Source organism: Corythoichthys intestinalis, chromosome 16 (assembly GCF_030265065.1).
Source record: "Corythoichthys intestinalis isolate RoL2023-P3 chromosome 16, ASM3026506v1, whole genome shotgun sequence".
In the NCBI taxonomy this organism is placed as follows: domain Eukaryota; kingdom Metazoa; phylum Chordata; class Actinopteri; order Syngnathiformes; family Syngnathidae; genus Corythoichthys; species Corythoichthys intestinalis.
The window spans coordinates 18,584,236-18,601,234 of record NC_080410.1 but is presented as its reverse complement, the minus strand read 5'-3'; the positions used below and the strand labels follow the sequence as shown (position 1 = coordinate 18,601,234).

At 37.2% G+C, this 16,999-nt stretch overlaps 2 protein-coding genes across 7 annotated transcripts in view; one reads left to right on the top strand and one right to left on the bottom strand.

Annotated features, from left to right (window-relative positions):
• Positions 1-1,820: 1,820 nt before the first annotated feature.
• swsap1 (SWIM-type zinc finger 7 associated protein 1) lies at positions 1,821-8,859 on the bottom strand. 3 transcript variants are annotated; one of them, XM_057817206.1, is made up of 3 exons: positions 8,519-8,859; positions 3,956-4,097; positions 1,821-3,865 (listed from the first exon to the last, which is right to left on the bottom strand). In XM_057817206.1, the coding sequence occupies exons 1-3, from the start codon at positions 8,786-8,788 to the stop codon at positions 3,540-3,542; spliced, it is 738 nt and encodes a 245-aa protein (XP_057673189.1). In that variant the 5' UTR covers positions 8,789-8,859; the 3' UTR covers positions 1,821-3,539. The 3 variants fall into 3 exon arrangements, with proteins under 3 accessions (XP_057673189.1, XP_057673188.1, XP_057673190.1); XM_057817207.1 differs by having other exon boundaries at positions 3,644-3,851; XM_057817205.1 differs by having other exon boundaries at positions 1,821-4,097.
• Positions 8,860-9,129: 270 nt separating this feature from the next.
• znf653 (zinc finger protein 653) overlaps positions 9,130-16,999 on the top strand; it is an 85,835-nt gene continuing 77,965 nt past the window's right edge. For 3 of the 4 annotated variants that reach the window (XM_057817200.1, XM_057817203.1, XM_057817202.1), the window contains exons 1-3: positions 9,130-9,442; positions 12,855-12,904; positions 16,668-16,976. In XM_057817200.1, coding sequence (XP_057673183.1) covers positions 9,147-9,442; positions 12,855-12,904; positions 16,668-16,976 — 655 coding nt within the window. In that variant the 5' untranslated portion in view covers positions 9,130-9,146. The remainder of the gene's footprint in view (positions 9,443-12,854; positions 12,905-16,667; positions 16,977-16,999) is intronic. The other variant, XM_057817201.1, reaches the window with a different exon arrangement.

The following is a 16,999-nucleotide window of genomic DNA, read 5'->3' as shown; positions in this document are numbered from 1 at the left end:
CCTTTTTAATCTTCCCCTCTGCGAGTCCGCAAAACCGCATCTGTTTATTTATTTTTAACAAACTTTTCCAGCGTTATTTCGTTGTGTAAATAAATTTATAACGATCATAAAAATATGTAGTCTATTTAAACATTAAGAAAATGTGCGTTTTTTTTCTGCTAACTGAGAATTCGTTACAAAAGACAGGGTTTTATGCAGACATCGTCACAAATGTTATCACACAAAACACGGGTCGGGCTTTAATACCCGCGGACCAGTTCGGGTCGGGCTTTTTTAGGCCCGATTTTACCTCTATCTTAAAGTCTTAATGAGCTTAAATTGGCTGCAGTTACGAAGTCGGGAATGCTCCCTCCGGAAAAAAAAAACACGATTTGACCAACATTATGTTTAACAAACTTTTCCAGCGTTATTTCATTCTGTAAAAGCATTTATAATGATATTAAAAATATGTAGACTATTTAAACATTAAGGAAATCTGCGTTTTTTTTTTCTACCAACTGAAAATTCGTTACAAACGACAGTTACGACATCGGGAACGCTCCCTCTGGAACAAAACGCAATATGACCAACATTGTGACAGCTGATGCCAACCAAAAATGACGTAATATCCAAAACAGATCACCAATGGACTCATTTGAAATATATGAATGGTGGTCTGTTTTGGTGTTCAGAATCCACAATACTTCTGCCTGCAGGGTTTTTGTTCCACCAACAAACGGACGCATTCCCGATCCAGAGGTGGGTGGATTCTCCGTTTTGCCTGTTGTGGTGGTTTGGCATGCACGCACGAGTTGCATTTCGATTTGTAGTGCAGTGCATCGTAAAAATTCTATGCGTCATCTTCGTTATGGATTAAAAAGAAAGAAAGAAAAAAAAACTTCGTCACGGATATAATTTAGGTTACACTGAGATGTTCTTGAAAATTAAGACCACGGTGAAAAAAATCCAGATTTACCACAGCTAATTTAATACTTTTAATACCTTTAATCATGGAAAACTAAATTCAATGCTTTTTAAAATACTTTTAATAACCCGCGGGGACCCTGCTATAAAAAAATATATACATATACAGTATATATATTTTAGGGCTGTCAAAATTATCGCGTTAACATGTGGTAATTAATTTTTTAAATTAATCACGTTAAAATATTTGACAATTAACGCACATGCCCCGCTCAAACATTAAAATGACAGCACAGTGAAATGTGCACTTGTTGTGTTTTTCGGAGTTTTGTCGCCTTCTGCTGGCACTTGTGTGCGACTGATTTTATAGGCTTCAGCACCCATGAGCATTGTGTAAGTAATTATTGGCATCAACAATGGCTGGCTACTAGTTTATTTTTTGATTGAAAATTTTACAAATTTTATTAAAACGAAAACAGACGGGTTTTAATATAAAATTTCTATAACTTGTAGTTCTTAAAAGATAAATGTTAGTACAAGTCTTTCTATCCATGGATCGCTTTGACAGAATGTTAATAATGGTAATGCCATCTTGTTGATTTATTGTTATAATAAACAAATACAGTACTTATGTACTGTATGTTGAATGTATGTATCCATTTTGTGTCTCATCTTTCCAGTCCAACAATAATTTACAGAAAAATATGGCATATTTTATAGATGGTTTGAATTGCGATTAATTGTGATTAATTACGATTAATTTTTAAGCTGTAATTAACTCGATTAAAAATTTTAATCGTTTGACACCCCTTATATATATATATATATATATATATATATATATATATATATGTATATATAAAATGCCATTACGCTTGATAACACACATCACTTAAAAGTTAGGATTTTTTCCCACGTGTTGCAATTAAATTTCAATTTGTGTCAAGCTATTTTTAAGTTCTAGTTAAGTTTTAAGTTAGTTTAAACTGTATGTCCTGATAGGATTTTGAGTTTTTGCAGTGTTCAAAATGAATGTATGATACAGGCTGTATTGGAGCACATTAGGGACCAGTGCTACTTGGTGTTTTATCCAGCAATGACTACTGAGCTAAAATTGATAGTTAGCATTATTAAGTTTTTATTTTACACCCTCATTACTCCACAGCGCTATGTTATGCTAAAGCCAGTATGTAATACACGTTAGCCACGCATCGGCAGTGGTCATAATTAATAGAAACCTAGCCCTCCGCAGGGCTAACGTTACGTGAGCGAGTAACAGTAACATTAATCTTATTTATTAGCGCTTAGAAGTTTACTGCTTTGAGATGGCGGCTGTTTACTAACGGCGCTGACTCTGTCATTTCCCATCTAGTTCAACATACATGTGATCTCTATGAGACGCATCAGATGCTACCTGCTACCACCTTAGCATCATGCGGGCTAGTTTTTGCAACGTTGGTGTCGTTTGTAGCGGCTGTCGGCTGCAGTAAGTTTTTTTTTGTTGTTTTTTTTAAATTGCTTCTTCCTCTATGCACGTGACATCAGCGCGTTGTCCTGCATTAAAAGTAGTCCGAGAAAAACGTGATGCTTAGAGCTGTCAAAATGAAACGATTACTCGAGGTGAATAAAATTACTCGGATCAGTTTTTAAACTCGAGTTACTCGGTTATTCGTTTCAGCTCTAGTCTTATGACAGTCTTATGACGCCACTGTATAATAAAGTGTTCCCAAATATCATAACTGGAACAGTAACTAAATAAATAATTAGCACAGAAAATGAATTTTGATTGTTAGTTACATCTGTAGCGCTGTAATGCATGCTAGGAGGTATGTGTTGCCTATTAACCCAAATAAATCAACAAATACGTCACACTGGACTATAAGCCGCAAGATTCAAAATAAAGGAAAAAAGTAGCAGCTTATAGTCCGAAAATTACAATAATTTTGTTTGGAAGCAGACCCTTTCGTCTATAAGTGTTCATTTCGATTATTACAGATTATTACCTAAATAGGAATGTTTTTAAAATTGTGTTGTAAAATTGTATTCTTTTATTTTAAAAAAGGTGTTATGGGTACTGTTTAAAGGGCAACTTCAGAGTTTTGATGGCGATAAAAGTCCCAATCATTTGAAGTGGGAGGACTGTCACCAAATAAACGAATGTTCATCCGCATACACTGCCATCCTCCAGGTTCAAGTGGATTGGACGTCTACTAACAAACTCGATAAATTCAGAGAAGGTTGAAAAGAGCCACATGATTGCTTGTATATGGCATTTTTTTTTGTCTGACTGTTAAAAGGAAGAAATGGTGTAATTAACCTAGAAATACTCAATAGTCAGAAAAGCAGAGAATTTATTAAGGTGTAGAGTTAAAAGTAAAACACTGTCTTCAGGCAGAAACCAACATCTATTAAGGTTTAAGTTTACATCAAAACAAAAAAAGTCCTGGTTTGATAAATTAATGACCTGGAAATAAATGTAACAAGTTTCTGAATTTCAGCAAAATACGATTTTGTGGAATCTGTGTAGTCACACACCTGTTTTGCCGAATTTAGTATGTGATCAATACACTTGGTGCTGAATACAAAATATAATACAAAAAGTGCCTTCAGAACATCCTTATTTGATGCAAATGTGCTCAAACTAAGCGAAACTCCATTAAACCATCAGGATACACGAACAACTCCCACTCTTGGGCTGAACTTGCCATTAACTGGGTCTCTTTGGTGCAGGGTTCAACGGAGATTCCAGTTCCAGAAAAATAAATGTGCCACACCTCCTTTAATCCATTTGCTGCAGCTTTGTTGCTTCTGTCTTGGTCCAGAGTACATCGTACCTGGAAATAGCGATCTAGCGTGTTAAGTACTTGATCTGGGACAGATGATTCTCTACTTTGAGGTTTTGGCTGATAAGAGGCGATGATGCGACAGCTTGTTGGGCTGGAGGTCACCTGCTCAAGGATGCCTGTGAGAAAAGTTGCTGTGTCGCACAACAATGCAGAGAGTTGTGCAACGCAGGATTGCTCCCCAGGTTGACGCCCCCTGTGGTTGTCACCTGCAGGTCCACAAAGAAAGTTCTGAAGTCTGTCGATGATGATCAGTGCTGGAGGAATGGGAAATGTGTTGGTAGACTCATGAAGGCCTGCCACTTGCTGGAGCAACTCTTCCAATGTCCTCGGATAGCAGAATTTGATTTTCTTGCAAAAATAAATGAAGAAATAATGAAAGCATGGAAATGGATTGTTGATTCTTTCCCATATAAATTGTTAGTGAGGCATAGTTCAAATTAAATGTTTAAATCAGTTCTGAACAATCAAAAACTTACAGTATACTGTAGTAGTATTAGAAGACTCAATAAGGTTTTATGAAGAGTGAATTTAATGTATAAATTGTTAAAGTTGGAAAATTGTTTTGGAATTTTACATTATTATTAAAGATGCATGATAATATCGGTTACTGATAATTATTCATTGTAATAATGAAAAAATAATTGTTCACATTTGATATTGAAAAAAAGAGCAATAAATTATATTTTTGCACAGTAATATTTTCTCTTGTGTAAACTTTAAATTTTTACATAAATCTTTTAATACAATTATCGGCTTGACATTATCGGTTATCGATTGGAACGAGGAGGAAATTATCGGTTGAAAAATGTATTATCGTGCATCACTCTTTATTATGTGCCTCATTCATCTACAGATTGTTTATTATTTAATCTACACACCCTGATCAAATGCCGTATTTTTCTGATAAAGAAAATATTTGAATTCTTGCTTTACTCAAAGCAGTAATGTGAAGTAATTTCATAACATGCGAAATAGGGTCACAATTAAAGTAATTAAACATTGTCCAACAAATAAAGCATGAAAAAATCTTTTATATGTTGTATATTTGACAAAATAACCGCGTTTCCAAAGTTCGAGCCTGAAAGGGGACGAACCCGGAAGTGATACGTCACACCGGGAACAGCGATGGCAGCGCCATACATACGGCCGCCATACAAAGCCCTTCAAACAATGATTCAAACAGCGATATATGCGATAGATCGAGCGCAAGGGAGGAGATCCAAGTTTTTGAAGAGTTAGAGGAAGAAGAGGAGCTTGGAATTTTATGTTGGACCTAACATGTATTAGCCAGACGCTAATTAGGATGCAAACAATGTGCCTAGACTACCTGACATGGAATGGAGACAAGGCCCATCGAGATTACAAGATTGGTAAAATATAGGCTGTTATTATTTTAATGATTTGAAGATGCAGGCATTTGCACATAATTTTATGTTTTTGTCTATCTGATGACATTGTTAAAAAAAAATAATAGTCAGACTTCATGTTCATTTTGGCAGATCCGGCAGCTCTCGTGCATATAAAATAATAATATAAAAACGTTGGGGGGAAAGAAGGAGATGAGTCGTTGATGGCTTTCTCCACTTAATTGTAGCAACAATAAGAAAACAAAATAATAGCGGACTGCCGCCACATTCGACCGCAAAGTTTTGCTTCTCGCTCATCTCCCCCTCGCCTCCTACTACTCACAGCTCTCCAGTCCCAGCGTCTCTTAAACGGATCGTGCAGTCTTGTTATGAGCTTTTTGTTTACAAATGTATCGAACACACGACGTGCCGACAACTTTGTTTCTTTTTAAACACATGGAGCTAATCAGTACAACACGGTTCGGGGCTCTCGGGAAGAAGTGGCGTCTAATGGCGTGAGGAAATGTAGTTTTTTCACACAAGCGAACAGATTACAAAGCACCACTTCAGTGTTGTCCCGAGACTACATTTCCCATGATTCACTGCGTGACCTGCGCGCTCGCTGATTCGCTGCCAGCAGACATTAAAAGCAACACTTGTCACCTGTCAGCGGCTCTCGCGAAGCGGCGAAACACAAACTAGAAGGCTATCAAGCGATCACCGTGAAAGAAACGGCGAACCGTACAAATGCAATGCAATGCTTGAAGCATGAATGTGGAAATACATAATACAAATAAATGTGCACGAACTCACCGGCGGTGTGTGTCTCTTACGGCAACGTGACCGTGAATTACCGCGACGCCGACCCGTTTATATGCACATCCACACCCGTTTCCCGATTGACAGTTGATTAACCCTTTTGGACAAGATCGTAGGTGACGCACAATTTAAACATGCTTAACCTAGCGAACGCAACAACAACTATGATCGGGGATAGCCACGAGTTAACTTTCGGCTAACGTCGATAGCTTATACTGTTCATTCCACAACAGTTGGCAGCTCTGCTTTGTCAAAGTCATCAGTCATCTATCCAAAAATCACACTTACTTTTTGGCAAATCCTTGATCATAAGCGGACCGGTTAAGGAAGCAGGCATCTTCGAAGGGTTTGCAGCAGAGAACACTACTTGATGATGGCGTGAAATTCATTCGCTTAGTGCGAACAAAAGATGTCCATTTACGTGCCCTGCTATCCTTTGGCCACTCATACAAACTTTTCGTTTGAGTGAGAACAAAACATCGCCACACACCGCCGTGGCATCTTACCGAGAAGCAATGCAACAAACAATACTGTTCTATGGCGCACTTCCTTCACTTCCCGGTGTGACGTAATTTTCGAAGAGTTCCACAGATTGCCGAAGAAAAGCATTTTTGTTGTCAAGGGCGTTGCTATGGGTTAAACAAAGAATCTGGAAGGGTTGCGTTAAAAAAAATAACGAAAATATGCTTATAACTGTTTAGCCATTGATATTATTCAAAAACATGGTTGGCCAACCTTACTTTTTAAGGACAACAGTTAAATCAGAAATTCATTCAACTTTTAAGTCTTTTTTTTCTTTCTTTTAACACAGGTGCGTGTGCTTCTTGAGAACAGTGTGAGAATCAGTGTGAGAATCCACTTGCTGGAGCAACTCTTCCAATGTCCTCGGATAGCAGAATTTGATTTTCTTGCAAAAATAAATGAAGAAATAATGAAAGAATGGAAATGGATTGTTGATTCTTTCCCATATAAATTGTTAGTAAGCCATAGTTCAAATTAAATGTTTAAATCAGTTCTGAATAATCAAAAACTTATACTGCAGTAGTATTGGGAGACTCAATAAGGTTTTATGAAGAGTGAATTTCATGCATAAATTGTTAAAGTTGGAAATTGTTTTGGAATTTTACATTATTATTAAAGATGCACGATAATATCGGTTACTGATAATTATCGGCCGATAATGGCATTTATGACGTGACACAGATAATCCAGATAAAAAAATTAATTCGACCAATAATGCAATCTGATTTGAATTATATACTTGATTTAGCCTCCAAATGTGCACAACCGAAGCAGTTTTGTCCGCTTCTTCACTGCCGCCTCCTCAACCCCTCTCTCTGAAGCCCCCGAGGGAGATGGGGTTGAGGAGTATGGCGTCATAGAGGAGGCGGCGTTACACAACAGTGTTGAGGCGATATCATAGCAGCTTTGTCACTAGCGTAGGTTGATTTTCCATGTGTGAAACAAACTACATCTGGACAAGTGATGTCAAGTATGTATGCTTATCATGACGGCACAGTGGTTAGATGATAATTTCAACATGCACCAAACCACACTCACAAAGCCAATCAGTAATGCATTCAGTACGCTATAAATTTATGACGTCTTAATAAAATCATTCTTCTTAAATCTAGTCAAATCATTTTGCCCATCTTGTTTTGAATGTTAAAGACTAGCTAACAGATGACTGCGCCATATTAGTCCACTTACTTGAAGTAAATATTGCCATTTGTTCTTATCAAGCCCAAACATCTAAAAAAAAAAAAAGGGTCATTTTTTACCTAAATCAAGAAAAAATTGCTTTCAAATAATGTTTTTAACCATACCTATTCTTGAATAAAGAACATTTCGTTTTTTAGGATTCAGTATAATAATGTATTGCTTAAAATAAGGCTGTTAAGCTTATTTTCAACTAGCTATTTTTCTTCAAGAAATCTGAGTGAAATATACTTGAAGCGCTGGCAGATAATTTCACTTATTTCCAATACATTTACACTGAAAACATGGGAATTTAATTAGTTTTAAGGAGGTGTGTTTTTGCAGTGTAGTGATGTTAAATGTTAAGAATGGCTTACTTTTGAAGGCATTTTTGTGCAACTTAGGTATTTACTCTGTAAGTAATTGTTGCCAAAAGTTTACCTTTACACAATGTCAGACAATCTGTCTTTATTTAGACGTTGGAATTTAATACCTGTTCACATTTGATATTGGAAAAAAAAGAGCAATAAATTATATTTTTGCACAATAATATTTTCTCTTGTGTATACTTTAAAATTTTACATAAATCTTTTAATACAGTTATCGGCTTGACATTGTCGGTTATCGATTGGAACGAGGAGGAAATTATCGGTTGAAAAATGTATTATCGTGCATCACTCTTTATTATGTGCCTCATTCATCTACGGATTGTTTATTATTTAATCTACACACCCTGATCAAATGCCGTATTTTTCTGATAAAGAAAATATTTGAATTCTTGTTTTACTTAAGGACAAAAGTTAAATCAGAAATTCATTCAACTTTTAAGTCTTTTTTTCTTTCTTTTAACACTGGTGCCTGTGCTTCTTGAGAACAGTGTGAGAATCTCCTAATTTTAGATCTTACCTTTAGACTTTCAGGACTCAAACCTGGAACACATTTCTGCAAACACAATGGCAGGTTTTGGATTTGAGTTTGGGTGAAGAACACTACCCTGATGCCCATCTGAGAGGCAGCTGTAATAGCCGCTAGAAGCAACACGGAGCGTCCCATATTGTGTTCTCCAACTAATAGGACACCACATTGTGTTGATGCTGGAGAGGTCACCCCGAGTTCCTTCTTTGAGTCCTTTTGTGACATTAAGTTTACAAATGTATGGGTTAAAACGTCCGTCATGCCTGCCTGCCTGGAAGTCTAACGTAGGATTCCTGCGTCTGTTTACAAGTTGCACGTTTAGTGCAAGTGTCACAGTGGTGTGGTCCGTATGGCAACCATTACTTTATAAGAGTTCCACTATTTTTGTCGTTATTTAAATTAATTATTTTTTAATTAATTTGAAATAGTATGTTGACGAAAAAATATCACAGTCCTTTTTTACTCATTTATATATTTTATAGTCGACAGTGACAGAACAATATATATCATGTAAATAAAGTTAAATGTCCTAATGGCACGTAACGGTTTTTTCCTTAAGTACTTCCGGTTATGCGCTGGATACAACTTCCGGATAACAACATCAGCTGTTGTTGCCAAAATGGCGCATAACCAGACAGAATCGGATGGTACCCAGGTAGTGGAACAAGGAGGGGATCGAGGAAAATGTCTATTAAGGCGATGCAGGGGCCGACCCAGGCTTACAGACTCAGACCGAGCACAGCGACGTCTTGAATCCCGAAAGAAGTACGACATCCGGAGGGTTTACCTTGGGGAGTCGCACAAACTCTGGAGTGATCTCCGAAGGCGCACAAGTCTGAGTGATGCTGGACTGGCAGCGTATTTAATCGTTCTTCATTCCACATTTGGAGAGAAATATCAACAGAAACTCTCAAGGTGAGCCTCCCTGCAGGTTGCAGTTTTGTTTTTTGAATACGTCATAAAGTCCCACTGACACATTTTTTTCCCAAACTAATTTTGTGATTGAATCTTGCCAATAGGTATTCAAAGTCAATTATAAAAACTCACACAAATCTATAACTATTTAAATTGTGTTAAACATTTTTGTGTCAGTTTACCTCGGCATGATTGACACAGGTGGCGTACCAAAAGAGAAAAATTATGAGTCGTCAGTCGATGAAAACATTAGGGGTGTGACAAAATATCAAAATGATGATATATCGTGATACTTTGTATCCCAAAAGGTTATCGATATGCTCCTGTCAAGAATCGATATATCGTTACTAGGGGTGTAACGGTACACAAAAATCTCGGTTCGGTACGTACCTCGGTTTTGAGCACACGGTTAGGTTCATTTTCGGTATAGTAAGAAAACAAAATGTAAAATATAAATGTGCTAGTTTTTTATTACACAGTTTTGTGATGTTTTGGGGCTGCCTTTGGGCAATACGGAAACATCACTGCTCTAGAAGAGATCTGCATGGAAGAATGGGCCAAAATACCAGCAACAGTGTGTGAAAAGCTTGTAAAGAGTTACAGAAAACGTTTGGCCTCCGTTATTGCCAACAAAGGGTACATAACAAAGTATTGAGATTAACTTTTGGTATTGACCAAATACTTATTTTCCACCATGATTTGCAAATAAATTATTTAAAAATCAAACAATGTGATTTTCTGTTTTTTTTTTCCACATTCTGTCTCTCATGGTTGAGGTTTAACCATGTTGACAATTACAGGCCTCTCTAATATTTTCAAGTGGGAGAACTTGCACAGTTAGTGGTTGACTAAATACTTATTTGCCCCACTGTATATCTATAAGAAAACAATGAATAGTACATAATAAGAAAATGCATTAGGGCTGTCAAACGATTAACATTTTTAATCGAGTTAATTAGAGCTTAAAAATTAATTAATCGCAATTAATCGCAATTCAAACCATCTATAAAATATGCCATATTTTTCTGTAAATTATTGTTGGAACGGAAAGATAAGACACAAGATGGATGTATACATTCAACATATGGTACATAGGGACTGTATTTGTTTATTATAACAATAAATCAACAAGATGGCATTAAAGTTATTAACATTCTGTTAAAGCGATCCATGGATCGAGGGACTTGTAGTTCTTAAAAGATAAATGGTAGTACAAGTTATAGAAATTTTATATTAAAACCCCTCTTAATGTTTTCTTTTTAATAAAATTTGTAAAAATTTCAATCAAAAAATAAACTAGTAGCCCGCCATTGTTGATGTCAATAATTACTTACACAATGCTCATGGGTGCTGAAGCCTATAAAATCAGTCTCACCCAAGCACCAGCAGAGGGCGGCAAAACTCCATAAAACACAATTAACATGTGGGCATTTCACTCTACTGTCATTTAAATCTGTCAGAGCGGGGCATGTGCGTTAATTGCGTCAAATATTTTAACTTGATTAATTTAAAAAAATCATTACCGCCCGTTAACGCGATAATTTTGACAGCCCTAATATATATATATATATATATATATATATATATATATATATATATATATATATATATATATATATATATTAGGGCTGTCAAACGATTAAAATTTTTAATCGAGTTAATTATAGCTTAAAAATTCATTAGTCGTAATTAATCGCAATTAATCGCAATTCAAACCATTCATAAAATATGCCATATTTTTCTGTAAATTATACAGTGGGGAGAACAAGTATTTGATACACTGTCAATGGGTTTGCCCATTGGCAAAAATTGTTGGAATGGAAAGATAAGACACAAAATGGAAATATACATTCAACATATGGTACATAAGGACTGTAGTGGGCATTTCACTCTACTGTCATTTAAATCTGTCTATGCTGTCCTCACTCCGAAGCGTCTTCTTTTTCCAAAGCTAGACAGCTAGTGAACGACGCCTTAATAATCAGACTTCTTCCTTTTTCATCTGATTTATTAATAAAATGGCCTCAAACCATTGTCTTCTTTAGACCGTCGTAAAACTACAAAAAAAAAGTACACAAGCATTGCATTAGCAACAACGTTAGCTTAGCACGCTATACAGGTTCACTAAACATAAACAAAAAGCGTCTCATACAAAAAATATAACATTTCGCTTACTAACATAATATGTACATTCTTTACAACAACCATACTTACGGACAAATCTTGTCCAAGGATCATTTAAGCACAACATCACAACGTAGGCGTCAGCCCGAGACATCGGCAGCCATATTGAACTGGCAAGAAAACAATAAACAATGTCGCACAGCGATCACAAGAGTTCGCTGTTAGACAGCACAAAAAGCCTTGCTGTAAAACTTACCAAAAGGCAGAATACTGTCTGAGCGGGACGTGTGCGTTAATTGCGTCAAATATTTTAACGTGATTAATTTAAAAAATTAATTACCGCCCGTCAACGCGATAATTTTGACAGCCCTAATATGCATGCACATATCTTAACTTTTTTTTTTAAATACTGTATTTATTTTTGTTTTTTTTTAATTGAAAAAATGGATTGAGGGCGCAAAGTTTGAAGCGCAAAGTAACAAGAGATCGCTGTATACAGGTTTGAACTAAAGGCAGAATCCCTATCACATGGCCTAAGTGACCAGTCCGACATGGAGGCATTAGCTTTAGATCAATTTCCATCAGAAATGTGGCACCTATACTGAATACTGAACCCTACATTAATGCCTCTAGATTTTACAAAACAGCAAGCATAACGATTGAAAAACAAATAATTTATCATCTGAAAATACGATGCCTTCTTGTTTCGGTTCCATTGTCAACATCCCTTAATTGGAAACACTTCATTTGTCACTTGGTCAAAACAGTCTTCAGTAAAATGTTTTAAACAAACAACAGAATCCTCCCCTGATCTACTCACCTTCATCCTAATCTGCTTGATCTGCGCAATCCATTCGGCTTTTACCGCTTGGAGCAATTTCCTACACAACACTTATTAAACATTGTTCCGATTAAAATGATTAAATTGTTGAGAAAACTGTCACAATAATGAAAAGACTCACTCCCTTATTTGACTTCTTCACTCTGGCATCACTGGCCAACGGCAGGAGATTTCAACTGGGAATAAAATAGTGTGTGGTCCTCTTTTGGTAAATTTTACAAAGAAAAGGAGTAGGTGTTGTGGTTTAGTGAAATCCAATCTATCTAATTCAGTGAACTACCCCCTGAGGTAACAGTGAGACTTTAACACTCTGTCCAGTGCACAAATTTCAATTATGTCCTGGCCAAAATGTTTAGATTTATCTTTCTTCCCTCTAAATTTAGCTCTGTGCTTTTTAAATCTCAAAATCCACTTGAGAAAAAGTAAATGTGGTATTCCATTTTACAGGAAAACTATTAACTCCGCGAGCCCAGAAGATATGGTGAATCAGAGAAAAGGTGAGTTACAATCATGTTAATATTTTCATAATAATATCCATTCAGGACAAATCCTAAAAAGGCTCATGATAACACACTAACCCCTACAAATAAAGACCAAGGGCAAAATCATATGGCATAAAAATGTTTTAATCAGGGGTCAAAGTACAAAGTACATAAAAAAAGGGGAAAAAAATGGCTTGCCGATTGCACACTTCTTGGTTCACTGACCACATATATAAGTACAGTATATAAATACAGTATTTACGTGTATATATGTAACTATATATTAAAGTACAGTATATAAATCAGGGATACATGAATCACCAAGCGTGGAAATACACAGAATCTTGGATATTTACTTTGCAAGTCGATTTGTATTGTGTGTTCCTGAAATTTTAGGTTAGGATTCCAGCTTAAAAAAAAATAGCCCTGCAGTGGAATGACCAGGTGATATAACCATTTTTGTTGTCAATGTTTCAAACTACTGGGATGTAACATGAAATGATATATGAAATATATATAATTTGGGGGTGATGTCAAAGTTCAGTGGTTTGGTACTAGTACAGTGCCTTGCAAAAGTATTCGGCCCCCTTGAACCTTGCAACCTTTCGCCACATTTCAGGCTTCAAACATAAAGATATAAAATTTTAATTTTTTGTCAAGAATCAACAACAAGTGGGACACAATCGTGAAGTGGAACAAAATTTATTGGATAATTTAAACTTTTTTTAACAAATAAAAAACTGAAAAGTGGGGCGTGCAATATTATTCGGCCCTCTTGCGTTAATACTTTGTAGCGCCACCTTTTGCTCCAATTACAGCTGCCAGTCGCTTGGGGTATGTTTCTATCAGTTTTGCACATCGAGAGACTGACATTCTTGCCCATTCTTCCTTGCAAAACAGCTCGAGCTCAGTGAGGTTGGATGGAGAGAGTTTATGAACGGCAGTCTTCAGCTCTTTCCACAGATTCTCGATTGGATTCAGGTCTGGACTTTGACTTGGCCATTCTAACACCTGGATACGTTTATTTTTGAACCATTCCATTGTAGATTTGGCTTTATGGTTTGGATCATTGTCCTGTTGGAAGATAAATCTCCGTCCCAGTCTCAGGTCGTGTGCAGATACCAACAGGTTTTCTTCCAGAATGTTCCTGTATTTGGCTGCATCCATCTTCCCGTCAATTTTAACCATCTTCCCTGTCCCTGCTGAAGAAAAGCAGGCCCAAACCATGATGCTGCCACCACCATGTTTGACAGTGGGGATGGTGTGTTCAGGGTGATGAGCTGTGTTGCTTTTACGCCAAACATATTGTTTTGCATTGTGGCCAAAAAGTTCAATTTTGGTTTCATCTGACCAGAGCACCTTCTTCCACATGTTTGGTGTGTCTCCCAGGTGGCTTGTGGCCAACTTTAAACGAGACTTTTTATGGATATCTTTGAGGAATGGCTTTCTTCTTGCCACTCTTCCATAAAGGCCAGATTTGTGCAGTGTACGACTGATTGTTGTCCTATGGACAGACTCTCCCACCTCAGCTGTAGATCTCTGCAGTTCATCCAGAGTGATCATGGGCCTCTTGGCTGCATCTCTGATCAGTTTTCTCCTTGTTTGAGAAGAAAGTTTGGAAGGATGGCCGGGTCTTGGTAGATTTGCAGTGGTCTGATGCTCCTTCCATTTCAATATGATGGCTTGCACAGTGCTCCTTGAGATGTTTAAAGCTTGGGAAATCTTTTTGTATCCAAATCCGGCTTTAAACTTCTCCACAACAGTATCTCGGACCTGCCTGGTGTGTTCCTTGGTTTTCATAATGCTCTCTGCACTTTAAACAGAACCCTGAGACTATCACAGAGCAGGTGCATTTATATGGAGACTTGATTACACACAGGTGGATTCTATTTATCATCATCGGTCATTTAGGACAACATTGGATCATTCAGAGATCCTCACTGAACTGTTGGAGTGAGTTTGCTGCACTGAAAGTAAAGGGGCCTAATAATATTACACGCCCCACTTTTCAGTTTTTTATTTGTTAAAAAAGTTTAAATTATCCAATAAATGTTGTTCCACTTCACGATTGTGTCCCACTTGTTGTTGATTCTTGACAAAAAAATTAAATTTCATATCTTAATGTTTGAAGCCTGAAATGTGGCGAAAGGTTGCAAGATTCAAGGGGGCCGAATACTTTCGCAAGGCACTGTACCTCCCAAGGGAAATATGTCGTCGAAAGCTTAAAAGGAGATGGGAATATGTCAAATAGTTGTGTCCCGCTTCGTTCAGCTCGGGTTTTAGATAAATGCGGTATTTCCGTGTTGCCATAATGTGTTTATCTGCCGACAGGCGGGTCACCTGCAACATTAGATCAATTGCAGTACTACTGCATGCACAGAGCCCATTGTGTGAGGAGAAATTGTTCTTGTTTCAGCTAAGTTGTATACTTACCATTCTGCATCAGTTGCTTCAAGGCATGATCAATAGCGTACCGCACGTAACACGTCCCCTTTGCACATTAATATTCATGATGTTAGCAACTGTTGCTAGGGGGGGGCTCAAACGTACGTTTGCCCCTAATGCTAGATGCATGTAAATGGTGTACGAACGAGATGTTTACTGAGCTAAACCTACCAATTCTGTCCGAAAATGATGTCGCTGGTGCTAAATTCACTGGTAAAGATGTGGAAGAATATACAAATGTTCAGTTAAAGAGATGGCTTGAGTGTCGAGGGCAGAAAAAGAGCTGACCTGCTCCAGAGGTAGCTTTATCGAAACCTTTTTCTTGTGTGCATTGCCTTACGACAGTGACGATGACATTCTCCTGTTTCAGCAAGCTATGCTTTACCACCATATGCCAATGTCTTTCTAATTTATTATATCCTCTGGTTGTCTTACGTCTCTGACCGTTCTTGGGAGTCATTTATATTGCTATTTTTGTGTCGGGAATTGCAAATGCACCTCAGTGACAGCCAACGAACACTTTTCATTTTTTCATTAATAACAAATCTTAATTTTATGCATGTATTTATTTACACTTCTCCCAACTAAGGTTTTTCTTTACAACAGAAAAGTTAAAGCTGTTAAATCTAGAGCCTACCTGTGGGCATGAACGGGCTTACTACAAAAAGACTAAGGGCTAATTTATTCAAATATCTATTTTTATAAAATTGGCCTACATGACTGTTGTGATATATAAATAAAATTTAAATTTTTTTCAGGTCATTCAATGTCAGAAAGAAGCAGCCACTCTAAAAAATAAGTAAAAATATAAAAATGGCTTACGTCTTCGGGGCAGGCAATGGATCAGGATTGTTGATCTGTAGCACAATGGCCCCCAACAAAATGTTTACTGCTTATGAAGGTGAATGGCTTCACCTTACTGGCATTAAACTGGTCTTTTGGACGTCCGCACGAGTTGATCCATTGTTCACATTTTTTCCCTCCCGAGTTTTTGGCTTCGGGAAACATGAAGAAATCATCCTTCATATATGAACAGTCGTAATGTCTAGAGTCGTTTCTACAAGCTCCATAGGAGCAGTGTTTACTCTGCATGTTCTTTTTAAAAAGATTCCTGGCAGAAAACAAGCAGTACTAGCATTGGTTGTATGTGAGCGCGCTTCTATGTTGACCCCCTTCTGGTTTACGATGGTGATGTCACGCAGCCTTGTGGTCTAAAATAGCATTCGTGCGGTGCGCTATTTCACACGGTGAACAGTTCAACAATTGTTTCATTAATTACCATGACATTGTTTGCAAAGTCCTTTTTTCATGTCTTTTGTATATGTTTTGCCAGTTAAGAGAGACCGTGAGTCAAGTCTTCATAGTTTGATGTGTTGGTACCAGGAGCATTTGCATTCCTGCCCCCATGAGCCCCAACTCCGAGCTCTGGAACCACGACCCAACTTCTCTACTGCTGCCATCTGGCAATGTGTATCCGACCATTCATTTGTGCAACATCTTTTCTCTCCACTGATGGAGGCAAGTGACTCTGAGGGGGAGGAGCGAGAAAATGGAGAAGGTGATGGTGAAAGTGCTGCAAAAACAGATTTATTGAAAAAAAGATTATCAAGCCGGAAGAAAAAAACAATAACTCTGTTAAAAGGTGCATATTGGAAATGTCTTTTT

Bases quoted from the DNA above. Each gene is read 5' to 3' on its own strand.
- swsap1 (XM_057817205.1), bottom strand. From the start codon at position 8,788: ATGACGGACGTTTTAACCCATACATTTGTAAACTTAATGTCACAAAAG. The intron at 4,098-8,518 runs GTAAGATCTAAA...TATTTTTGCAAG, and splicing joins TGAGTCCTGAAAGTCTAAAG to AAAATCAAATTCTGCTATCC.